Source organism: Rhinolophus ferrumequinum, chromosome 20 (genome assembly GCF_004115265.2).
Source record: "Rhinolophus ferrumequinum isolate MPI-CBG mRhiFer1 chromosome 20, mRhiFer1_v1.p, whole genome shotgun sequence".
NCBI lineage: Eukaryota > Metazoa > Chordata > Mammalia > Chiroptera > Rhinolophidae > Rhinolophus > Rhinolophus ferrumequinum.
In genome coordinates this window covers 5,066,939-5,093,450 of record NC_046303.1, presented here as the reverse complement: position 1 = coordinate 5,093,450, position 26,512 = coordinate 5,066,939, and the positions used below count along the sequence as shown (strand labels likewise).

Genomic DNA, 26,512 nt, shown 5'->3' with positions numbered 1-26,512 from the left:
AACTTCTACCACATTTCGCATTTCTCGGCTCTCTTGTATTCTTTATGGCACAGTTTGTCAAAAGATTTGTCCAAACTCACTGCCTGTCTTCCTTCTCTCCTTTCATTCTTGGACTCACTCCAGCCAGGCTTTCATCACTGCAAATCCACTAAAACCACTTGTCAGGGTCAGTGAGTTCCATGAGGCCAAATCGCGTGCTAACGCCTCTGTTGTCATCTTATTTCACTTATCACTGGTACCTCACATGTCTGATCGACCCCCTCTTGAAAAACTTTCTTCAGTTATCCTCCTGGATTCTCCTTCAACCTCCCGGCTATTCCTTGTTAATCTCATTACTGCCTCCCTCTCATTCTCCCCAAATCTTTCCCCAACTCGAAGTTCAATGGCATCATGTTGGTAGCTTGAAATTGGCCATGATGTGAGTATTTACCCCAGGGCAAGCAGCAAACACTGTGACTCAGGGCTCCCCCAACCTTTCCACCACCCCAAGGGCTAGTTATTAAACATTTACAGCATACCACTATATGTTCTCATTCACAAGTTCAGGTCTCTAGCTTGGACCTCGTTCAGCTGCCTATTTCATGTTTCAAATGTCTAACAGACTTCTCAGATTTAACATGTCTAAAATGGAATGTTTGATTTTTGCTATCTTAACAGATTCTTGCTGCAATCTTCCCCACTTCATTCAATGACCACTTCATTCTCAGGCCAAAATCCTGGGGTCATCCTTGACTTTTCTCCTTCTTTCACACCCACTCTGTCAATCAACCTGTAATAAAAGAATCAAGCCACTACCATCCCAATGCAAAGCAGTTTCATTTCTTAGGTGCAGGACTGCCAAGGCCTCCTGAATGGTCTTTCTGGTACCACCTGGCCCTTCCACACTCTGTTAACCACACAGCAGCCAGACTTCCCTTCGATCTAAACCCTCTACCGGCTCTCCTCACTCCAAATAAAACCCACACTCCTCCCCATGACCCACAGGCCCTACAGGGTCCGGCTCCCCTTTGGCCTCTTCGGCCTCCTGTTCAAACTCACTTGTTCATTGCGGAGTCCTTGCTAGTCCTTGAAAATGCCAAGCATGTTTCAACCTCGAATGTTTTGTACCTACTGTACCCTCTGTCTGGAATATTCTTTCCCCAGACACCCAAGGATCACACCTTTACTTCTTGTAGTTGTTGCTGACTTGATACGTCTCTTTATCAGAGAGGTCTTTCCTGACTCCCTGTGTAAAATGGCAACATCACTTTCTAGCACCTAACCCCAATTTAGTCTTCTTCACTGCACTACCTGATAAAGTATGTATTCATTTGCTCGCAGGTATTATATTATCTATCTTCCTTTTCTAGAATGGAAGCTCTGTGAGAGGAGCTATTTGGTTGTGTTCACTGATGTATCTTCAATGCTCAGGAAAGTGCTTGACACACAGTACATGTTCAATAAATATTTGTTTTGTGAATAAATATTACTTTTGAATAAATATGTGCACACACAGAGAAATAGTTGGAATGTTTTATCATGATAAAATGATTACATTGATTATTTATAGTCTGTGTGATTATGGGGATTTTTTTCTTTATGTTTTGCTATATCTTCTGAATATGAACAATGAAAAAAACACAGGGAAATACATTTGAAGGACAACGATAAGAGGACAGAGGTCTAACCGGTTTTACTAAAAATAAAAATAGCCTTTGTTCCACTTTCCAAGTTCTAACAATTTTCTCCAAATGCTCTTTCTCCCTTTTCTTCCATTTCACATTTACTTCCTTCTTTTTCTTAAACCTCAAAGCACGTGTTAGGCCCCAGTGAGGATGTAAGACAAAGACTGGTGGAAGGAATGGTATGGCACCATTACGAGTCCTTTATGCTTTCCCATCTCAAGTCCTACCCCCGAGACTCTTCCGAGAATTTGGGAGAACGGTGCCAGTCACCTCCCTCCATTCTGAAACATCCACAAAAGCATATGGGAACTTCCTGAGCCAGTTTCGAAGCATGCTATAGTCTCAGCAACAGACGAAGTCCTTCTCTCCCTGAATCCTGGGTGAACGACACAGCACTCAGGTGAAGCCAACGCCCATTTACTGGCCATGCCTCGGTTCCTTCCAGGCTGCTGCTTCTGGAAGGAACACTTCAATGACACAGGGAATACCAGAAGATCCCTGGTCTGGGGGTTGGTGGGGGCTTAAGAGTAATGAATACAAAAGAATTAAAATAGAGGTGTTGAGAAATGACAACTTTTTGGATAGTGATGTTTACACAAACAAATCTGGTAACCTCTCTACGTCTAAGTATTTTAGATCTGTAAAATGAGGCAATTACGTCACATCATCTCTAACGTCCATTTGGACTGACCTTACCTCATTCTCATTTGAATGCTGTCTGAGACTGCTCTGTGATAGAGATGAACGCAAATCAGATCTAAATCTGAGCCAATCAGAGGCTTTCCTAGTGACTTCACAGGCCAGGCGAGTCCCCGTCTGCGAGCAGCATGAGCTCTTGGTGGGAGAAACACCAGACAGGTCAGGACTGCCTGAGACCACCAGGGCCGGTCAAGTTTGTAACGCTGCGTCTGCCCTTTCTGTCTCCTCTTTCTAGACTATGAAAGTGACACACCAGTTTTTATGAAGGAGAACGCTGTAGATTTCCATAGGTAATTTTTCTCCTCCTCCTTTTGTTTCCATACAGGTTATGGGTTCTTTGGGAACAAGTGAGCCTGCCCCCCTCTCAGGAACCCCGCGCCCTCATCCGGCCACGTGGAGGTTTCTGGCGTGTCACACACGCCATCTGCCGCTCAGCTCACCCTGCATTGCAGCTCAGCCAGCGGACGACCCCAGCCAACACAGCCACGCGCGCCCCACACACACTCACTGGAGCAGTGCCGAAACTCGAAGCGGATGTGCGCGCCCCGGAATTTATCCACGGGAATAGGCAGCTTCAGCAGCTCGGCCCAGCGCGGGCTGTTGTTGTGATAAAGCACGAAGGAGCGGTATTCGCCGGCGGGCGGCTCTCCGGAGCCGAAGGAGATGAAATCCTGGCCGAGGAAACACGCAGGCGTCATTTAGAGGTTATTCCGAAAGCAGCGAGCAATCGCTCTGCTGGCTGCCGGCTCCCCAAACAGCGCAGCGCCTGGAATGACCCCCTCAGACCCTTGCTCGCTGTTCCCGCACGTGCTGCTGCCAGCGGGCTCTGGCCGTTTAATTCTGAGGCTGGTCTCCCAGGGCCTCCTGTGCCAAGGGTGGGCCTCGGTGACGTGGGCGACATGGGCACTGGCGAGTCGGACGACGCAGCGAAGTTCTCCATAGGCGGCAGTCAAAAGCCTGTGCCTGCGAAACTCACTCAGCCCCGGGGTTCACGCAAAACATGCTCCATAAAGGAACCCGTGGTTATCACCCCGATTAGTCATACACCAAACTTCAAGCCTTACTTTGGTCAAAATGAAAACACGTCATGAAACGTGTATTTTGTTTTCGTTTTCGTTTTTACCAACTGCCAGGAAAAAAGCATTCATCTCCCAAACCATAACAGGTGAAAGGGAAAAACTAAAATGCCATTAAAAAATACTGTATTGACTGAATAACTGCTATGAGGGAATTGTTGACACAATTAATTAAACTGTAAAAGCCGTTTCGTTTTTCTACTTTCCTTTCTGAGAGGCATTTCAATGATTAAAAAAATACACGGGGTGGAGAAGAAAAGATTGAAAATACTGCAAATCAGAAATTAACTTGTCTCATTAAGGATGAACCTAAAGCAATGATATGGAATTGTCTTACCACAAAATATCCAGCTTTAACGTACCTTCAAGGTCTGGCCGCTACTCTCTACAATGAACATTGTAACTTCCACATTCCTGGCCACACTCTTCCCTCCTTTCTCAAATTCTCCCCGTTCTATAGTGATGTATAAATCATTCCTCATTTCACCTAGCAGGGGAGGAAAATTAAAACGGTGTTATACACACTAGGAAGTGTAATAAAGTACTGTATGAAGGAAAACTTTAGTTCATAAAGCATAGTGTTAGAGCACACACATAAAAGAAATATATATTCTCTGTGTACTTTTATCAAAGGGTTCTCACCCTCACTGCCCACATCCAAGAACAGTAGCGGCCAGCCTCTGCGAGTCTGAATGAGCAGTGCTGACGCTGCACATGTAGGAGGTGCGTGCTGGGATTGAGCAGAAAGGTGTTGTCAACCATCTTTCAATGTTTCCCTCATTTCGTTTATGAGGTGTGATTCCAAAATGACAGCCTGGCGGGGCTGGCTCAAAGAAACCAGTCTCAATCCTTTATAGTCACAGCACTTAGAGTAGAAGAAATAGCTAAATGGAATAAAATGACAGGGCTGCAAAGGGTACCGTCACCATTTCAATCTTTTCCAAATGCCTGGACCAAATGATCTCACTGCTGGAAGAATTCGGATTAATGCTTTATGAACACAGATGTAGAATAATTCAGTCATACAGACATGCTTGCTTAATATTTCTTGCCATCAAGCTATAAAACAAATAAGAAAAGCCCTAGATTCAAACTGACATATTCTATGTAGACATATGCCATCTATTACTTATAAAACTTTGAATGCTTTTTAATCTCACCCCTTTCTGATTATGGCAAGAAAAAAAGAGGAATTTAATGGCAAGTAGCAAACTCAGACAAGCACGCTGACAGCATGCTTTTACGACTCCTACAAGGACGAAATCAGGGTAAGTGGTGAGTGGACAGGGAAGTGAGAAATGAGTGAACCAAGGTCTACTAGAAAGGTCTGAAAGGCAAATGTCGGTCAGGTTGGCGAGGTTGAATTTGCTTTACAAACATTTGAAGAATCAAAAGGAATACTCTTTTTTTCTAATACAAAACTTCCCAGAAGACAGCACCTCACTAGCTGGGGCAATAACCATACAAACATGCCCACGATGGGAGACTTATAAAACTTGCTGACCAAAGTGTATACAAGAGAGCGCCCAAGCTTTCAAAAGCATGGGGAATACCAGTGTGCCTGCTCACCTTGCTCCATAACAACCAACTTTTTATGACGGCATCATTCTCGAATGCCGCAGGCGGACCAGGAAACAGGTGGGCCAGAAAAATAGAGAAACAGAACAAGTCCCAAACAAGAGGAAATCTTTCTCTTTATTATTTTTACTAAATTTACTGGGGTAACACTGGTTGATAACATAAATGTCAGGTGTACGACTTTATAATACCTGTATACTCCACTGTGAGCTCTCCACTCAAAGGCTAGTCTCCTTCCATCACCATATATTTGACCCCCTTTACCCTCTTCATCCTTCCGCATCCTCCTTCCCTTCTGGAACCACCATTCTGTTATCTGCGTCTATGAGTTTGTTTTTTTTTGTTGGTTCATTTGTTGCTTTTTGTTTTATGTTCCACATATAAGTGATATATGGTTCTTGTCCTTCTCTGTCTGGCTTATTTCACTTAGAATGACACTTTCAAGATCAATCCATGTTGTTGCAAATGGCACTATTTCATCAAAAAGGAGGAAATCTTAACCACCCTTTACAAAGAGTCTATAAAAATACATGAGTGAAAACAATTGATACAGTACTGTCTTATGAATTTCTAGTACTTTAACAACTCATACAAATCAACTTGAGAAGGCAATGAACTTGGCATTCCAGAAGGAAAGCAACCAAAAAAAAAAAAAAACAAAGAAAAACAACCATGAAACTGGACCACCTTCTTACACCATATACAAGAATAAATTCAAAATGGATTAAAGATTTAAAGGTAAGATCCGAATCCATAAAACTCCTAGAAGAAAACATAGGCAGTAGACTCTCTGACATTGCTCTGAATGATATTTTTTCTATTCGATCTCCCCAGGCAAGGAAAATAAAAGAAAAAATAAACCAATGGGACTACATCAAACTAAAAAGTTTTTGCGCAGCAAAGGAAACCATACACAAAACAAAAAGACAGCCTAAAGAAAGGGAGAAGATATACATTAATGATTCATATGAGAATGGCTTAATATCCAAAATTTATTTTAAAAAAAAAAACCTCACACAACTCAACACCCCCTCCCCCCCAAAAAAAAGCCCCAAAACTCCAATTTAAAACTGAGCAGAGGACCTGGATAGACATTTCTCCAAAAAGGACATAGAGATGACCAAAAGACATATGAAAAGATGCTCAACATCACTAGTCATCAGAGAAATGTAAATTAAAACCACAGTGAGCTATCACCTCACACCTGTCAGGATGGCCATCATCAATAAATCAAACAACAATGGTGGCGAGGATGTGGAGAAAAGGGGACCCTCCTGCACCATTCGTGGGATTACAAATTGGTAAAGCCAGTATGGAAAACAGTTTGGAGATTCCTCAAAAAACTAAAAATAGAACTACCTTATGATCCAGAGATTCCAATTCTGGGTATGTATCTGAAGAAATCCAAACACTAATTCAAAAAGATATATGCACCCCTATGTTCATTGCAGCACTGTTTACAATAGCCAAGATATGAAAACAACTGAAATGCCCATCACTAGAAGACTGGATAAAGAAATTATGGTACATTTATGTGATGGAATATTACTATGCCATAAAAAGAATGAAATCTTATCATCTACAACAACATGGATGGACCTAGAGGGTGTTATGCTAAGTGAAATAAGTCAAACTGAAAATGACAAATACCACATGATCTCACTTATATGTGGAATCTAAAGAACAAAATAAATGAATGAACAAAACAGAAATAGACTCAGATACAGAGAACAAACTGTTAGTTGTCAGGGGTGGGGGATTTGGGGGTTGGGTGAAAAGGGTGAAGGATCAAGAAATACAAATTGGGGGGGTTACAAAACAGTCATGAGAATGTAAAGTACAGTATAAAAAAATAATTAAAATTGTATTTGTATGCTTTGAAAGGTTTTTGTTTGACCATTTCCTTTTTTTTTTTTTTAATTTTTAGAATGGCCCAGTCAACTTTACAAGTTTGCTAGATTTTTACAACCCAGTTCATTTTATTACCATTTATCACTACACACACACACACACACACACACACACACACACACACACAGACAGACAGACACACACATTCTCAATGCTATTTATTTGAAAAATTTCATTACAGTAAACTCATAAACTTTGCCCTCTGAATCAATCAGTTTCAACTCACAACATTTAGGTCTGGTACACTAATAGTCTGCACATGTGCTATTTCAACAATGTGTTTGGGAGGAAATTCTTGACAATGGTTTCCCCACTAACTGATTTGGCAGGTGAAAAAACAAAAACCACTCAAATCAAGGTACTTTAGAACAAAAGATGTTAGTAACAACAGCAAAATTCCTCTGCTTCTTGGAGTGGGTGACACACAATGAGTCACTCTGCTTGCAAATCGACTATAAAACATACACTGATTAATGGGAAGTACAGCTACAGGGGGTTTTAACCTCAGGAATTTCTCGTAATGAGTAATAAGCTTGTCCAAATCACAAGGGGATTACCTGTCCAGCGAAAGGAAGAGTGTTTATGGTATAGGGGCGAACTTCCCCTTTCATCTGTTGGAAGGACATGGCAACTCTGACTTTGGAAAGGTGGTTTGCAAGGCAACCTGTTCTCCCCTATCTGTAGTCAAGGCCCCAAAGAGGGATGGGGGCGGGGAGTGCTAGTGCTGTGAAATCCTACATTTGCATTCAACAAATACATCTTGAGCACCTACTGTGTGCCACATGTCATTCTAGGCCGGGTAGACTCAGCAGTGACCAAAGCAAAAATGCCTTCCCTACAGAGCTAGATTGTAGTAGGGGGAGGTGTTGAATAAAGAAGTGAACTATCTAGCATATTAGACAATCATTAATGTGGATAAGAGTACGAGAGAGAAGGGGGCAGGGACTGTTGAATGAGGGCAGAGCAGGAGTGTTACAGCAGAGAACACCCTACTAAGACGAGAGAGCTGCATACGTGAGGGTGCGTTTCGACAAAGAAGGAAGGTTCAAACTGGCATTAGCTTTCCAAACAATCCCTAAAGCCTGTTTAGCTCGTAACTTAGCTGGATTCCTCTCTCTTCTGAATTCAGAATAAGTCTAAAGGATATAGAGCCAAAGGAAGCCTGGGATAAGGAGGTGTGGATTTGAGCCCCTTTCTGCTGCATCTGTTCTGTGGGATATTAGTCCATACCGGGTAACAGAAGCAAGTTTTTGTGTCATTAAAATGGGGGTGGGGCAGAGGTAGGGATGGGAGAGGTGGGAGATTATTTTGTTATATGCTGTTTCTATGGCTTACAAAACAACTTCTGGAATATCACACATTCATAAATTAAAACTCCTTACACATATGCTTTAGTTTTCTGTTCTTTAACTGTCGCCATCCCTGTAACTCCATTTACTTTTTGCAAACCTTTTAGACTAAAACACGGTTTCTTGGAAAAGAGAACACGTGACAGGAAGAACAGGACTCCTGGAAGACATTCTGTCGACGTCTCCCCAGGAATTTTGCAGCTTGCTATGTTCCAATACTCTAAGGCACCACCTTTTGCCAAAATATGCAGAAGGATCAAGTTGAAACAAATGCTAATTAAAGTCAATACGCTTGAGGTTGGCTCTGGAGAAAACTAATAAGCCCAAATGGTATTCAGAAAGCATCTTGGGTAATTAAGAGGGAAACCATAACGTGAGTACGAAATGCAGTCATGGCACCAGTGTGAAAAGGCTATTTTCCTGACAATGTTTATCAACACTTTGCTCCTCTCAAACTTATTACTCTGCCAATTTGATGTGCATGACACTTTCTAGTTTAGCAGATCCACTGTCTGGGAAGGCCGGTCACATGTGAAGGCTTCTCCAAAGATCACCGCAGACGAGATAATGATAAGGCCACAAAAACATTCAAAAGAGTTCAGTGACTGCAATCAAATGGGGTCCATTTATGGCTTGAGAGGTTGAAGTCGCCTCAACTGGTTCCCCAGAGCTGAAAACCCCGATCCTTGATTCTGTCCAATAAATGCTTTGCATAAAAGCACAGAGTGAATGCTCGCCACGTGGAGTACATTACACCATGGCCCCCAGCCGCAGGGCTGGCCCAGTCCCTTTTTGGGCTGGATAGTTGATGTTTATGGAAGTGAAAAAGAGAACTTCCTGGCCTTCCATGAAAACTGAAAGAATGTGTGAAAGAGTAAGTGTTTTGTGCTGTGACCTTCGATGATGATAGCATAATAGCAGACAGCAGTGGTATTTCACCAAGCTCTATAAGAAGAGCATCTCATTAAATCCTCGCAATGACTTTATAAGAAGGCCCTATTGTTTTCATTTTACGGATGAGGAAACTGAAGTGTAGCGACTAAGAAATGTCTAACGCCCTATCAGTATCCCTGCTTTCCCCATAAAACGTGGAATTCAACAGGATGAGAACGGCCACCACGTGTAAGCAAGTGCCATTCAGCCTTTGTCACCAGAAGACTGACCAGTGCTTTGAACAAGGGAGGTGTCCGTCCTACTCTGTTCCGCGCTGGTCAGACCAGGCTTGAAGCACTGATCTCTTTTTAGACTTTCTAAAAACTATTTGTTGTTTCAGTTATAGCTGACATTCAATGTCATTTTATGTTAGTTTCAGGTATACAGCATAGTGGTCAGACATGTGTATAATTTACGCAGTGATCCCCCCATTGGGCTAGTCCCCACCTGCACTGTACAGCGCTGTTGCAGCATTAGCGACTAGACTCTCCATGTTGTACATGACGCACTGATTTCAGTTCTAGGGACCATCTCTACAGGACAGACACAGACCCAGTATCACCCAGACCACAAACAACAGGGGGAAAGGACTCAGCCGTCATCAGAGGAGGCATGTGGGAGACAAGAGAGCGAACAGAACTTACAAATGTTGACGCCCCAAGAAGAAAACAACTCAATCCAGTGGAGAGAAGACAGAGGGAGACCATTCCAACATCAATGAGATCATCTGCACAGATAACGTGATGGTGCATCCTTGGTCGTTATAAATACTCCAGCATGAGCCAGAAAACTCCCACCAGGGACTTGAGAAACAACTCATGCACTGGACACAGAGCTGAACCCTTCCTGTGTGTGGCAGGCAGCATGACTCCCTCTTACCACCACCCCTCCCCCCACCCCGACAAAGATGTCCAGGTCCTAATCCCGTAACCTGTGAATATGTTAACCTTACATGGCAGAAGGGGCTTGACAGAGCTGATTAAGGATCTTAAGATGGGGAGATGTTCTTGGATTATCGGGGTGAATTCAATATAATCACAAAGGTTCATATGAAAGGGAGGCAGACGTGCTGGAATCAGAGAAGGGACGTGGGGTTGGATCAGAGGTTGGAATGGTGTGGGGCCATGAGCCAAGGAGCGACGGCAGTCTCCAGAAGGTGGAAACAGCAAGGAAATGAACTCTCTCTCAGAGCCATCAGAAGAAAAGCCGCACCCTGATTTTAGCCCAGTGAGACCTGCGCAAGGTTCTCACCTCCGGAACTGTATGTAAAAACATATATATATTTGTTTTAAGCCACCCCATTTGTGATTTCTCATGGCAGCCATAGGAAACGAACACAGTACACCATCCTCTCCCAAGCTACTTTTATTTCATGACACCTTCAAAAGGGACAAGGGATAGGGACAAGATTCACAGGTAACTGGAAATCACAGCCAATCACAGATTGGGAAAATTTATAAAAAAGGGTTTGGATTTGTCACATAGAGTAGACTTCAGTAAAACCCATCGAAGCTTACTCTATTTTCTGTCTGTTATTCTCTCTCTCTCTTTTACTTTGTTTTAGAAGATATTTAAAATTTTGTTAGATGTTTAACTTTGGCAGGCGGTGGGGGTTGGCTTTAAAATTTTTATTTATAATTATTACTTTTTATTTATAACTATTGTGTGGGCTACAACAGCACCCCTGATGGACTTTCCAGAACAGTGTTGCAGGGACAGTCTGTAGTTCCCTGCTGCTCATCATTCTCTAAGACGATATGTAGATTTCTCGTAGGGTCAGTTGGAGAAAGTCCAACACCCTTGGGCGATGGGGCCTGCCAGCTTCGTAATTTGGGGGTCACCAGCTTTTCCCCAGTGGGATCTGGAGCCGGGATTCAACCTCAGCATATGTAGAACCTTAGCGTCCATCTCTCTTTGGTCAGCATGGCACTCACTGGTTGAAAGACCACCATCCCCTCTCCTGGCATGATCAGGGGATCAGGTCTAAGCTGAATGGTTGCACCTATATGATGTGGAGGCCCAGTGACCTGTACTGGGGAGCATCTGGTTAGATGGAGAATATATTTTTAAGGAAGATCAAATCATATCACACTGGCTTCCACCTGCTTTTTCCAAAAAAAGGCTTATCTCAGGCAATTCCTTCTGTTGACATGCAGGTCTCTATCAGTAAGTGGTAAAGAATAATACTTATATTTAAAAGAATGAAATCGTGTATCTTCTTAAACATGAGGCAGACATATCAACAATAGTCTTCTTACCCTATTCTTATAAATCATTATGTAGTCAACTCTGACCAAAGAGAAATTTGATTTCTCTGAACTACCAGAGACCAAAGAAAAGAAAGTCTTACTCTGAATGATACTTGCAAATTAACCGTAAATAAATCTTGAGATCATTATCAAAGCTACTTCTGCAGGCAGCCATTTGAAACACTCTGTTCATTGTTTTCAGCGTCAGCCTCTAGCTTCCAAATCCTTCCCATCACCCCACGGAGCTCACTTACTTCCTCTGAGGATTAGGAGCTTCAAAGATTGCCTACTGAAAGCACCTCAGGGATGATGTAGATGCCTGATCACTGCACTGTGCACCTGAAGCTGAAGCTGAACAATAATGAATGTCAACTACAATTTTATATATATATATATATATATATATATATATATTTATTTACAAGAAGCGGAGTACAGCATTAGGAATAGAGACAGTGGAAATGTAATGGCAGTGTGCGATAGTCAGGGGGATGGTGGAGGGGGGCAGGGGGGTTGTCACTGTGTGAGGGACATAAATGATAAATGTCTAACTATTACATTGTTTTGTGCACCTGAAACTAATTTTTAAGAAAAGTTAATTTAAAAAAAAAAAGCAAATGCATTGGAAGGTTATTAAAACTAGCGGTTCCCTAACAAAGAGTGAAAGTATAACCAGTTGGTATGTAAGAACAAGTCTCCAGGGGGACAGAGTACAGGTGGGAAGATAAAGTAGGGAGACCATCATGAAAGTCAAGAAAATTTTCCCCAGAAAGAATCATAAACTCAGAGTCAGAACGGAACTTTGGCGGCGGGGGGGTGGGGAGCACAGGGCACAGCCTGACCTCCCGTGACATCCTGACATCAGCCAGCTTTGCTCCAAAATGTCTGGTAGACAAACACTTAGTCCTTTCTGATTTCTGATATTCAGCCACCACGTGGGTCCTGCTTTGCACGGAGTCTGTTAGGACATTTAGAGCTGGGCCGTCCAATACAGTAACCACTGCCACATGCGGTAACTTAAAATGTGACTTGGCGGAAAACAGATGTGCTGGGAATGCACGATACTTAGCCGGCTTCAAAGCCTTAGGGTGAAACAGCGAGTGTAAAATGACTCGTGAAGAACGCTTTGTATGAACTACGGGTTGAAATCGTATTTTGATGTGTTGGGTTAAACAGATATATATTGTTAACATGAATTTCATCTTTTTCTTCCAACTTTTAATGTGGCTGCTAGACAATTTAAAATTACATTTGTGGCTCACATTATATCCCTGGTTTGAGAGTGCTGATTTGTTGCTCTCCCTCTCATGGGCTCAGGGTCCAGACCAAGGAATTTTCTGCAGAGTTACTTGGTTCATAGGTGGTAGTGATGGAGCGTCACTAAAAGTGACTTTCCTTCTTTGGAAATTGGATACCCTAAGAAATAAAGTGCTGAATGGCCACCCTTAGGAACAGGAGCATTCAAAGGGTCTCATGATGGAACAAAAGCACAGGGCAGGTCACCTCCTTATGCCAGGAGGGACCAAGGGGACAATTTCTGTTTCCATCTTTCTCCCATTCCAGAGTTTGGCACTGATGACACTCGGCAATCATCAAGAAGAGTTTTGTGTATGTTCCTGTGCACCACACATAATCCATTCTGTACACAGGCAGTGACTACGGTCATGAACTTGGACCTGCAGGTAGCAGCACATGCCTCACCTGTCCTGACCCCTCAGAGAGCACAAACTCACTGCAGGACAAGTCTAGAAAACGAAAAGGATGAAAACATCATGCTAGTGGACTGTCAGTGCAACCCTGGGATCAGAAGAGCTGTTCACGTACATTTTCTCATGGAAGAATTCAGCTCAAGTTTTCATTAGCGCCACCAGTGAGAATTAATTGACAAGACAAAATTCTGAAAATAACAAAGGAAACCAAAGCAATGACTGTATGTTTGCCACTGGAAAGAATTCCACAGAGTTTTAAAGTCGCTTTCAGCTGTTTAAGTCAATGCATACAACACTCCCTTCTCCATCTAATTTGGAAGATTAAGAAGCCAAAGAAGAAAAAGAAGGAATTGCTTTTAAAACAATCTCCCGCAGTCAGGCATTGCAGACTTGCGTCTGGGAGCATGCGTCTTGGACCGTGTGATCCCCGCCATATGTGGTGCCGGAAAGGGACAGAGACGAGCCTTATTCCACAGAAAGTTCATTTCCATCATTAATGCCAGACAAAAGCTGCATGAGCACAGCGCATCCCAGACAATTATTCAGCCGGTGAAGTGTCATGTTGCTTTATATTTTTCCATTTCTCAGTGACACTGCCCAGAGACCAAGCTGAGGAATTTTTCTAGCAGCTGGCTGCATTCTGTTCTAAAATATGTTTTTTATATTAGATTTGCCCATCAATTTGCTTCCCAGTGGGATGAATTTTTTTTCTTTTTTGTTAAAGAGGAAATACCAGTTATTTATAGCAACCAAAGGAAATAACGAACACTGGCAAGAGCCACTGAATAACATGCTACCAAGTAAACAGTTGTAGAAACAGTCCTTTTCAACAACAGTAGCATGAGATGCTCAGGCAGACTGGGGCCCTAAGTTCAGGTCAGCTCGGGAAACATTCCAGACTGTTCTCCTAGCCTTCCCTGCATGAACAAATTCCCATTCAATCCCAGAATGCTGCAAATGCCATGCTGGTCAGCTTTGGCATCTTGATAGGTCTGTGCGCACAGCAATCCCACCACTGAGTCTCGACTGCCCTCCTTTGCTTTTACACATGGGATTTCAACAGTGACCTAGCGGGTCTCCTTTCTAAAAGTACTGTCAACAGTTTGAGACTACTTCATTTGGTCTTCTACTTTTTCCTTGGTTGTGGAGGGTGGAAGGTGGAGCCCTGAGAAAATACGACTACCTGGCGTTTGCTTTGAGAGTGTGACCCTCCTAACCCACCCTTCTCCACTTAGAAACAAACACCTTTGTTTGGAGTCTCTTTTGGTTGGTAATACAGACCTGAATTATACAAGTATACACCAACAGAACTAGGAGAGGTGCAGAAATACACGAGGTATTTGCATATGGCTACACACACACACACACACACACACACACACACGTGCACGTGCATGCACACGCATACACACCATCCCTGTTGGAAAAATCTCCCAAGAAAAGCTAACTATTGCTCAATAAACTGTTATTATCAAAACCTATAAGGATTTCCTCTAAGTGACTTCACTAACATTTTCCACCAAAGGCTAAAATTTCTGGATACTACCTCAGTTTTCCTTTCGATATTCATGCAGCCATGCTACCCATAAGTGACCTATTCTCATTTAATCAACATGTAAAGATATTTTTTTAAAAAAACTTTTTCCAAGACATGGAAACAACCAGTGTCCTTCAACAGATCATTGGATAAAGAAGATGTGGAATACATACACAATGGAATACTACTCTGCCATAAGAAAAGATGAAATAGTGCCATTTGCGACCACATGGATGGATCCTGAGATAATTATGCTAAGCGAAATAAGTCAGACAGAAAAAGTGAAGAACCATATAACTTCTCTTATATGTGGTATATAAAACTGAAAGCAACAAAGGAACAAGACAAAGAAACGAAAACTCATAGACACCGACGACAATTTAGTGGTTACCAGAGGGTAAGGGAGGAGGAGGGAGTGGTAGAAGAGGGGAAAGGGGGTCAAATATATGGTGATGGAAGGAGAACTGGCTCTGGGTAGTGAACAGACATGATAAACAGAGGATGTATTACAGAATTGTACACTTGAATCCTATGTAATTTTACTAACCATTGTCACCCCAATAAATTTAATTTAAAAAAAAATTTTGCTGATATATTATCACATACAGCAGATCCTCGAATAATGTCATTTCGTTCTAACATTGATGAAAATGTCGTAGAAACTGGACTCTTGTTTCTATCCATTAGCCTATGGTGAAGTTGGTTTCGTTATACAACATTTCACTTAAAGTCGCAATACCTATTGGCGACATTAAGTGAGGACTTACTGTATCTCATTTCATTCTTCAGCATGTCCCATTTGAACTCTTCAAAATTTGAAAAATGCCTCAAATGTCCAAATCTGACAGTATATCTCTATCTCGTCATGTGATTCAGCCCAAGTCACTTACCGGGCATAATAATATTAGAAAAACCCAACTTCCTCGTTATGGACACTCCGTGAGAAAATACTGATGAGTACTCTCTTCTGATTTGTTCGATGTCTCCATGCAACAGTTGTAGGGAAACTGCTAAACCTAAAACAAACGAAAGAGCCCAGAGTTAAAATGAGAAGGGTAGAGATAGCAGGAACAGGAACAGAAGTGCTTCTCCAAGCCCAAATGGTATCATTTTAAACTAAGGGTGAATATTCAGACACAATGAACACCCTCTATAGGACTAATCTCTAGATAAGACTTCTCCAACTTGAACACCTGAGTTTTCTCGTTTCTAAGGAGGTTCACAGTGACTGGAAAACACTTCAGCAGAACACTGAGAAGAGGAGGTCTGGCTTGTAGCCATGCCACCCTCTCCTCCCGCCCCAGATGGAGACACCCCTGCACCGACGCTCATTACACAGTGTGAAAGTTATCACTCCCCATTCATAATTTCCAGGATAACACTGCTGTGTACCAGCACAGATGGGAAGACGGACGGCAATCACGCTGAAATGAAAGAAACGCGAAACGTATTTGCCACACAACTAGATTAGCTCCTCCTCTCAATTTCTTCAATGGTATGAATACACAGATAACAACAGAAGCAGCTCTTGCTGGTTTATTTGCTTGCTCTTCAACAGAGTAGTTAAAACAATGGGAAATTTTGTTTAATAACCAAAGCATTAGGCTGAGATGAAACATGGAGTGTTTCCTGGGGTTCAAATCAAACCCAGATGAGACATACCCAAGGGGTAGTGACACAAGGAAAGAGAAGTATGTGACTGCATCAATGCATCCTGATGCTTTCTGCTGTGTGGATCTAATAGAATGTTTGTGTCAGGGAGTTGTGAGAATTCAATGAAATCTGGCAGGTACTCGGGCACTTTGATTAAATCCGCATCCCATTCTTACCTAACTATCCTCTATCTCCCTCCCCACTTCATTGGACTTGGGTGACGGAAGGCAACGGAATGGAGGCGTGTCTGTCCTCTGAAAGCCACACAGAATGATCCAGGGGAGAAAAAGTGGTCCAGATGATTTGATGGCAACAAATGTCATGCAGCTTTGGGATCCTTCTATGCGGTACTATTGGTTGCTCTTAAAACCCAGAGGTGGGAGAATGAAGACACACAAACATGTGTTACGACCCCTCGGTCCCAGAAGTGATTTCTTCCTGACTCACACTCTCTTCCACTAGCCCCGGCTCGTTTCTGGTGTCTCTCTTGTTCCCCACTTCTGTCTGTTTGCCTTCAGAATGCCCACCCACACTGCCACCATCGTCACCTGCATTATCAGGAGGTGCTATCTGTAGGATACCAGTGTGTGCCAGACACAGCAATGGATCACAAACAGTCCCTCCCACTGGGGAGAACAATGTTCAAATCCTGGGGTACTATAAACAAGGCTTTCAAAGAGAGAATCAGAGGGATTTAACAAAATTCTGGAGGTCCTGTAATTTTTTTGCAAGTGCAATCATTTTACTAGGCCTTCTCATGGAAGTTTCTGATCAGAGACACGAGCAACATTATGTGGTATGTATAAAGTAAGGAGAGAAAAGAACTAAATGGTATTGAAAAAAACAAGAGATCATGCTATTTGGGGTAGGGGCTGGAGGAAGGCAAAGCGATCAGGGTTCTTGTTCTGCTCTGTTGGAGCAGGAATTCATTTAGCCATCAGTGAGATATTTATATATATATAAATATATATTTTACGTAAGCTGAACAGAGGATAAGACAACGAGAGAAGAAAAGCATGCAGTCAGAGACAATATGAATGCTGAAGAAAATTAAACACAGGAATTAGAGAAAAGATGTGTTTTAAGGAAAGACATATGTGTAAGTGTGAACAGAGATATACACCAATGTTCTCTAGACAGCAAGAGCCACAGAGATGAGAGTGCAAAGGGACAGACAGAACCCATGTAGGAGACAACAGACAAAGAGAAGCAAGCTAGTGCATAAGCCAATGAGCAAGTGACAGGAGAAAAACAGACAAAACAGTACAGGGGAAGCAGGAAAACGATGCATTAACGACTTGAGTGCATCCTCACATTTGCTTATAAGATACGTTCGTTGCAACTGGAACATTAAGAAAGATGTAGATTAAAGCTCTAGGTGTCCCGGTCTCCTTTGTCTAGCCAAACGATAGCAATTTGGAGGAGAGAAGGTATTGCCATTTTGTAGTGACCCCATTTCTCCAGAACAAAGAAACTCACAGACAGTCAAGGACTGGAAAGGCCAGCTGGACCAAGGGCTTGACTACATGCACTTGGCTTTTCAGAAACCATCAATGCAGTTTTCAAACTAAAACAAAAAACCCCATCAACTTAACAAAGAAACATCAAAAAGTGGGTGTACTTTCAATAAGACAAACAAAAAACGTAATACAGAGTTGAGTTGGTAGGGACCAGCCCACAAAGAACAACTGCAATACTATTGGCTTTTCAATCAGAGAAACTCCTGATCCTGCTTTCCTAGTGGGCCTTAGTTACCATGACTACCACCAACAGGTTGGATGAATGAGTCACCAGAACAAGAAGAAACGGTGAATTAGGACAAAGAAATTCCTCATCACTACAAAGGAGGGACATCACATATTCACCCATGCCAGTGACTGAGGACCACTCCTACCCTTTCAAGACTAGTCTTGTATGACGGGATGTTCATGAAGAAGTTATTTCTTTCCCATCTCTTCTTGTCAGAGGACTTCACTATCCTTGCCTTGTCCGCTATCTCTGAGCCTGGGGAAACTTCTAAAACTCTACCTGCACACTTGATTTCACTCCTGCCACAATTCAAACTGCCCACTATGGACTAGGCAGTAACTCGGGCCTGAGAGGAAGGTGGAAAGTGGGATGCAATGGTGTCTACGGTGGGGTTCCGCCGAAAGGAACTGATCAGCTAATAATGAAAGGAAGACACATGTAAACAGAATATCAAGCAGAAAGGGGTCAGTCAGTGGATAATGGGACTATGAAAATAAGGAGAATTTATTACTGATTGAGGGAATTTGGAAGATCAGGGAGTTATTTATTTATTTTTAAATAGGGAATTCTGACAACCAATAAGCTAAAAAATTAGGTTAAAATGTTAATTTCACACGTTGATCAATAGTGTTTTACCATCACTTTGTTTTGTTTTTTTGTTTTTTCTTTTTGGCCCTTAATATAAGGACCAAAAATGAATTGCTGAGGGAGGAATGTTCCTCTTTGTTAGAAGAAACAATCATTAAAATTAACTTTTTTTTATCTGCCTAGATGTTTAAGACCAATACAATGGCAATGATTTGATATCTGATTTTAAACAAAGGTATAGTCATTAATTAATCTAGCATCTGTCACAAAACAACACATTTTTCATGATTAAACTCAGCTATGGAGCAGCAGTACAGGAAAGAAAAGCTTGGTAACCATTACACCAAACGTGGTTGATCATTCCATAGCTCTAATTTCAAAGGAACCGAAGCTAATTCACTCTATAAGATGTATCCTTTTAAATTCAAGATATTCTGCACTTTTACATAAAAAATGGCAAGCACCATATGATTCATAAGTAGCAGGCAAAATTAATTGCAGACCAGATCAGCCATTTTGCCAGCAATGAACCAAATAACATGTAGTTTGGCATAGCTACAGAAATGGATAACGGTGATAAATATATTGAATCCATGTCATGAAGTGTGCAGTTTGAAAAGCAGATGACTGTCTCAACATTAACTTCTCTGTGCTTTGGTTTCCACATCTGTAAAATAAAGACGCTAGCGATACTGGCTCCACAAAATACGTTGGCGATAACTGGCAAGTGCTCCAAACGTCAGCGGCTGCTACTCCAGCTACACCGCCACCACTGTTCAGACGTCGTGTCACTGTTTTTGTTCTTATTCCTCCCTGCCATGAATATCAACAAACCAGCTTCCACCAAAAAAATCTTCAACATTCCCTAAGCGCCATTCACAAAGATAATATTCTTTTCAACAGCTATGTCACTTCCCACTGGATAGTCAAGTATTGCCAAGCTCCTGGGAAGCTGAATGATTAGGTCCCAAGGAGGTTTCAAAGGCCAATCTGTCTCTTTATCAAGAGCGATACACGCATATGGCAGATGTCACAAAGATGAAACTGGTGAATACAAGTAGGCAGTGAGCACAAACACACACGTGAAAATGATGAAATCCCTGATGACATAGGGAACCCAGTTTTGTGCCTAGATATTAATAAGGCAACGGTTTGAACAAGTAGCAAGTTCCCAAATACCTTTGAGAAGATGTTAGATGTAATTTGGTGAGGGGAGAGGTTATTCACTCTCGTATTTTGTGTTTTTCAATTATAATGATTTTTCTTTCATTTTTCTTTTTTCATCTCAATGGCTATGCTCTAAATGAACTGAGTTTTCTTAGTTCCCTTATTTTTCTCTACCATTCTGGAAGTTATATATTGTATTTCTAATCTTTTAAATGTTTAACTAGTTCAGTAATGAGTGTTAAATTCTCTCAGACTTTATCTGAAAATGCCTTTATTTCATTTCCATTTTTAAATAGTTGAGCAAATACAGAATTCAAAGTTGGCCATTACCGTGGCAATTTGAAGATACTATTCCATGGCATTCTGACATCTAGAACTGTTGCGTGAGATATTTCTTTTTGGGTAATCAGTTTTTTCTCTCTGGTTTCTAGTTTTGTCTTATGTGTTCTAGAGTTTACCACAGTTTATGTACATATGACTTTAATTTTATTTATCCTGCTCATGACTTTTGCCACTTTTAATAAGAGACTCTTATTCTCTTCAGAAGTTCTACAAATTCTCAACCATTTCTTTTCAAACGTTGCAGCTTTCACATATACTCTTATTTGCTGTTTTTGGAATTCCTACTAGATGCATTCTGGTCTTTTTCATTCATTCCATTGTATTTTAAATGTTTATTCAGATTTTTCCACTGCATTTATCGTCTGTTAAGTGAAATATTACTCGTGCCTTGAATAATGCCAAATCTATAGATGCTCAATTAATAATTTTGATGCATAAACTCTCCTTCATTTTTTTCATGGTGTTTTGTTTTTCATTATGAATCTATTTTTCTACCTCTTCTTTAGTCATCTCGTGAAAGTTTATTACCTAAAATTCTAGGCGGTCATCATTTCCGTTTGCGGTACCTGCTTACTCTGACTCACTGCTGATGATTTCATGGTCATTACGACATTATCATTTTATTGTGACTCATCTTCACTGGGTGTTGCTTTTTTCACAGGAATCACATGCACCTCGGGTGTGAGGCAGACAACTTGGAGAGATTATGCACTTACTTCTTTCAGGCTAGTAAACTGGGACCTGTTTTCTGTACACTGAGTTTTATGACGATGGCTTTTTCCAAACTACTTGAGTTAGCATAAATTCAGACTAATGGCATGAACTGGGAATTCTGATGTCTAATGGGAGAACCATGCATCCCCAACACCTTTTAAAACAGAGAAGAGCTTTCTCAGGCCCAGCATTCAAGGACTCACTTCCAGGTGCGACTGGTCTACCCCTAAGCTGTGTCTCCACTTCCATGGTAAATGAACACTGAGCCCCAAGGTGTTGGGCATACATCCATGCCCCCTTTCCTGGTCAGAGCATCTCCTTGAGGGGTTACCCTTCTAGGTTTGAGCTCCTTCTTCATTTCAGCAGGATTTCCCTTCCTCTGTCTAAACCTTAGTTCTCCATTGCTTCCCATGTCTTGGTTGTAATTTACTTAGCATTTTTCTGTGTGTGGAGCAGAAAAGGAGGTGACAGCAGTTCAGTCTACCACGTTTCAGAAAGCCAGCTCATTTTAAAGTCCTTGAAATCCCCACTGTTTTTCAATAACATAAGCAATCCATGAGGATAACAGAATTGTGTGCCTTCGATGCACAATCGCATTATAATTGTAAATGTGTAAATTAATTGACCAAACAAAAAATCACTCTATTTATGTAGTATTAAGGACTGAAAACCCTCTCTATCTATTATATGAAAAGTATGGATACAGAGCGAGAAAGAGAAGGATAAAACATAGTAAAATGTTAACTGTGGAGAAATTAGAAATTCTTCGCCCTATTCTTGCAATATTTCTGCAAGTAAGTTAATTGAACAAAAATTTTAAACGCATTAAAAAGAGAGCATGGTTTAATAATCAGGAAATTCCAAACAGGAGCAAAAAGATTACACACTATATTTCCAGCCAATAGGTGGTGCCAGAAAGTACCAGTTTCCTTTTAACAATATAAGAAACTAAGTTTCAAAACTCAGGAGCAGTGATACAACCCTTAAGAACTATGCCAATTCACGAATACTGAATTAAATGACACCACGGTACGTAAGGACAAGGCACCCAACCCCCAAAACACAGTCCAGCTCTCTCAAAAGCGTCCTTTCATCTCAGCCAAGTAAAGGATACTGGACTTCCTTCTCGGAGTGAAGCAGGGCTCCCTATCTAGGTAATTTCCTTGGTCTTCTGTGAGGGTTAAAAGGTACATTGTTTGCAGGATGCAACCATGGACACTCATCTTACTAATGGAACAAAAAGGACCATGGAAATTGACCTAATTAGCAAATATGACTTTTTCTAGTTGTATAAGCCACATGCGCCAACTCCAGGAAATAGCATTTCATAAATACATATAATATGATAAGATTTTCAAGTTTCTCTTAGGACATCCGGAACAGGGCCAACGATTCTTACACAATTTACTGCAAGTCACAGAACTGAATATGCCCCCGTACATCACGTTGGCTCAGTGTTGTTTCACATTCCTAGAATTCACGGGTAATGTCTATCAGAGGTGACATTTATAAAAACCATTTGCTCAACAAACCTAAACCAGGATCACTTTAGTGAGTAGTTTTAGAATTTCAAATTCTTAAAATATTACGTTTGGATTTTAAACTTCCCACAGAGCACAACTTTGGAAATTTGAATGTACTCAACCTAACTATAGATGTAACCACAGAGATATGTTAATTCTATTATTGTTTTTATCTTGAAATGTTAAATGGATCCCTTGCAATTTTCCTCCAGTTTCTAAACACGACGACGACAGTGGTTAATGTACCTTTGCAACGTAAGTCTTAGGTTAGAAGGAAAAAAAACACAAAAAAAACAGTTAACTAGATAGATCAGTTAAACAGACAAAATTACAACTCCAAGAGACAGGAGGATATCAACGAAGCATAAAGGGACTCCAAATGAAGTGGTAGAATTTTTTCCAAAACTAATTTCAAGTTATTCTTGTTTTTTCTTTCTTTTTTAGTACCAATGACCAAGAAACAGCAGGGGGGAAGCAGGGGGAAAAAAACCAATACATTGCTGAGTAAACTCAATTCTCTTGAAAACGTTTGACTGCACTGCTTTTATTTAATCAACAATTCCATGGTCCAAGGAGAAAACAGGGAAGTTGACATATCGAACCACAGTGATTGTTTGAACATCAGGCACCCCAATTTCCCACTTCAATTTTGTGTATCCTTGCTTCCTCCACTATTTTTAAGTAAGTCATTAGAGAGCCTCCCTTTCAATAATAAAGTCAAAAAGCTCCCCAACACCTATCTACTCAACTTAAAATTGCCTTTTCAAGAGAAGGCTACTAGATCCAGGTGACGTTCACATAGAAAAATGACCCACCAAGATGGAAGGGTAGAAACTAAAGTGGAAAGAGTAAAGGGCTTAGTTATTTCTTTCTTTTTTTTTTTTTTTTTTGTTAAAGTTTCTTGCTGAGCTTTGTCTCCCTGGAGCACTGTTTGGGAGTGATGAGGCTTACCATGGATTTGCCTTGGCTTCAGAGAGCCAGAAGGGGTCAGGCGGAGGCCAGAGGAACAGAAGGCAGAGATGCTGTCTGCGTGCAGCTGCCTGGGACTCAGGCTTGAAAGGATGAGGAGGGAGAGCGGCTGGGCCATCAGGACAGGAGAGCAGAAGGGATCTGCCTCAAAAGCCAAGTCGAGAGGGCCTCCCTTTGGCTGCCCAGGAATCTAAGCACCACAGCAGGCAGCAAAATGGGTAGTGGCCCATTTTGGGTCTGCCAAAGGGAGGGGAAACCCTTTCTCCAGGGCTCCCCAGCACCATGACGTCTTTCGCTGTTTCCCAAGATGCAACAAGGAGATTTTCATGTCAGCACAGTGGCTAGAAACAGAACAGGTAACACTCAGGGAAGGAGGTGGGTGGGTCACACTTCCTGGTACCCTCACCCAGGATTCCAGCAAGAGTAAGTGGTCAGCCGGTCAACAAAGCTGACTAAGCACGTGGATCACGTGGAACAGGTGTAAGCCCCTGGGGGACTTCCCAAGGAGACAGAATGTGTGACCCTTCCTTCTTGGAGTCGAGTGCCACTACCATTCTTTGGCAGAAAAAGAGAAGACAAGGGCACATACCAGTTTCTAAGTAGACTTGTTTCCTGATGGTGTTTCTATTCCACTGCTACTGTGTCCCCCTAGCTCTTTACAGACCTGCCCGCAAGAGTAAGAGCACGCCTCCTGTTTATTTAGTGGGAACTGTCAGACTTTGTGTGACTCAATTAAAACCCAAGCTCCCTCCCCAACTCTTGGGAGAGGGAGGAGAAAACTGACCTCAGCCCTTATCATAGCCTGAGCGCTGCCATGCGTGCGGGGTGTGCCCACTCAGGGCTCTCGCTGGGCTGAGTCACAGAGTCTCTGCCAGCAGTTACTTCTCTCTGTGAGTCATTCTGACCTAGCAAGATGTGCACAGGTGTGGAAAACAAGGGTGGTCTGCATTTAAACTCTGCTTCTTCTAATTGCCAGGCAAGTTGGACTAGAACACAAATGTCTACGGTCAGGACTTTAGAAACCAGTCTTTTCTTTTCTTTTCTTTTCTTTTCTTTTTAGAGACATGGATTTCTTAAGGAAGTTGGCTCACACAACTGTGGAAACTCGTTAGGCAGTCAATGTAAGGCTGCATTTATCTGATGCTGAAGCTTGAGGACAGCGTATTCAGGTCAAATAACAGCATACTTAATCTGAAGTTTATGTCAGTGAAAGCACACACCTCATGGTTTATGTTCTTCAATATGGTTAGAAAAGGGGGGTGGGGAGCAAACAACACGCACCAAGTTTCTGTCCACTGACCTAACGTAGAGACGTCACTATATATACTATATAATCCAGATATGCTAGTATGTGACGTCATATGTTCTAGAGCGTGTTACTAGTATAAGACCGTACCGTAGAACACATGATTTATAACGCGACCTAATATTGCAGTTTCCTTCTGAACAAGTGTGCCTAATGTTTCTCTCTGTGACACTGTAGTCAACGTCACTCTCCTTAGCCAGTTTCAATATGGAGCCTGCCTGCTTGTTGTCTAGTACAACAATGGGACTTCCAGCTGTGGGCAGTGAAGCATGTTTTTCCTGGGCCTTACTGACGGATTTCCAAGTTCCTCAACCCTGTTACCCGCAGCAGTCATGAGCCCAAGCATATCTGTCGTTTGGCTGTTAGCAATCAGTAACAACTCAGAGGTCTCAAGACTCGGGACTACTGCACAAACTCAGATATGCTGCCTTGTTTCAAACCTGAATGGAAGACATTTTTTTAGGGAGAGTTCCGGTACAAGTCTACTACAGCATAGGAAGACATACCAGAATGTTGACAGTGCATTTTTCAAGTGAGGGAACGACTAGAGGGAAAAAGCAAGGGCAGACCATTTCTTCCTTATCCAGGCACGTACACGGAAATGGAAAGGGTAGGGAGAGTCAGCCTTCCCCGCATACTCACCCGCGTTGGAGCCAGTCAAATTATAACGCGCGTTCAGCTTTTTGATGATGTTCTCGTGGATTTGGTACCACTCACTCTCTGTGTTACACCTAGGAAAACATAAACACCCTGTGGAGCTTTGCTGACAATGACACCAAGCAATGACCATAATAGCACAGCCGCTCTTTGGGGCGTAAGCACCTTGATGTACTTCCTTCAGCCTCCCTGGAGCTCCCAACAAGCGACTGTCAGCTTTAGCATGGTCGCCCCGAGATGAATAGGAATCCTGTATTGGGTAATGCGTGACCAGCTACCTCAGGCCAGAAGCGACCGGGAGGAACAGCTCACAGTATATGAGGACCCCTTCCCCCCACCCAAGATCTAAGAGGACAATGCAGCAAAAACTTAGAGTCTGATTCTCTAGATTCGAATCTACACTAACTGAATTACGGTCTTTGGGTATGTTGTTGATCCTCTCTGTGCCTTGGTGTCTTCATTTGTGAAATGGGGGTAACACACTAGAACATTAAATAAACGGGTTTAGGATAATGCCTGGCATGTAGTAATGCTCAAGAAATGCTAGTTCTCATCAGCGAGTCTCCACTTACTGTAACATGACCAATTCCAGCTAGCACCAAAATGCACCGACTCAAGCAGAAAGAAACTGAGGCTAACACAACCTGCACTGGCGGGGGTGGAGGGGTGCCAGGATTCCCCAAAGGGCAATTAAAGTGCCCTCCCAGATTTCCCACTTCTGGGTAAAGTCATCTCTCCGTCTTCTCACTCCCATAGCCACCTGGGCCTTGTTCTTTTTAACTCTCATCACTCACCAAGTCATGTTATCTTTGTTTACATGACGTGGTTCACCCAGGAGACCTAAAGTTCTTGGGCACTGGATCTGGGACTGGTTATTATCTGTGTACCCCTCATTTTGAATGTTGTGGGTGCTTAAAAAGCATCAGCTGCAAGAATGAATGGGTGGGTGTCCCTGACTGGTAACTCCTCGTAGCTTGGAAACGTTTGGGTCTAGCAATCCCTCTTTACTGCCACAGCTCCCCCAGTTAGGCTTGGAAGGGCTTCTCTCCTCTGGACATGTTTGTAGTTTCACTGCTGTTTTATTAGGCAGAGGGGCCGCCTCCCAGGAATCCTGAATGTCCAGATTCTATATACTATCA

At 42.2% G+C, this 26,512-nt stretch overlaps 1 protein-coding gene across 4 annotated transcripts in view; it reads right to left on the bottom strand.

The window, feature by feature from the left end:
• The window catches only part of DOCK4 (dedicator of cytokinesis 4), a 368,315-nt gene that overhangs the window by 132,608 nt on the left and 209,195 nt on the right, over positions 1 to 26,512 (bottom strand). For all 4 annotated transcript variants that reach the window (XM_033088115.1, XM_033088114.1, XM_033088112.1 and 1 more), the window contains exons 12-15: positions 25,359 to 25,447; positions 15,596 to 15,721; positions 3,802 to 3,926; positions 2,872 to 3,034 (exon numbers count right to left, since the gene is read on the bottom strand). In XM_033088115.1, the coding sequence (XP_032944006.1) occupies positions 2,872 to 3,034; positions 3,802 to 3,926; positions 15,596 to 15,721; positions 25,359 to 25,447 (503 nt within the window). The remainder of the gene's footprint in view (positions 1 to 2,871; positions 3,035 to 3,801; positions 3,927 to 15,595; positions 15,722 to 25,358; positions 25,448 to 26,512) is intronic.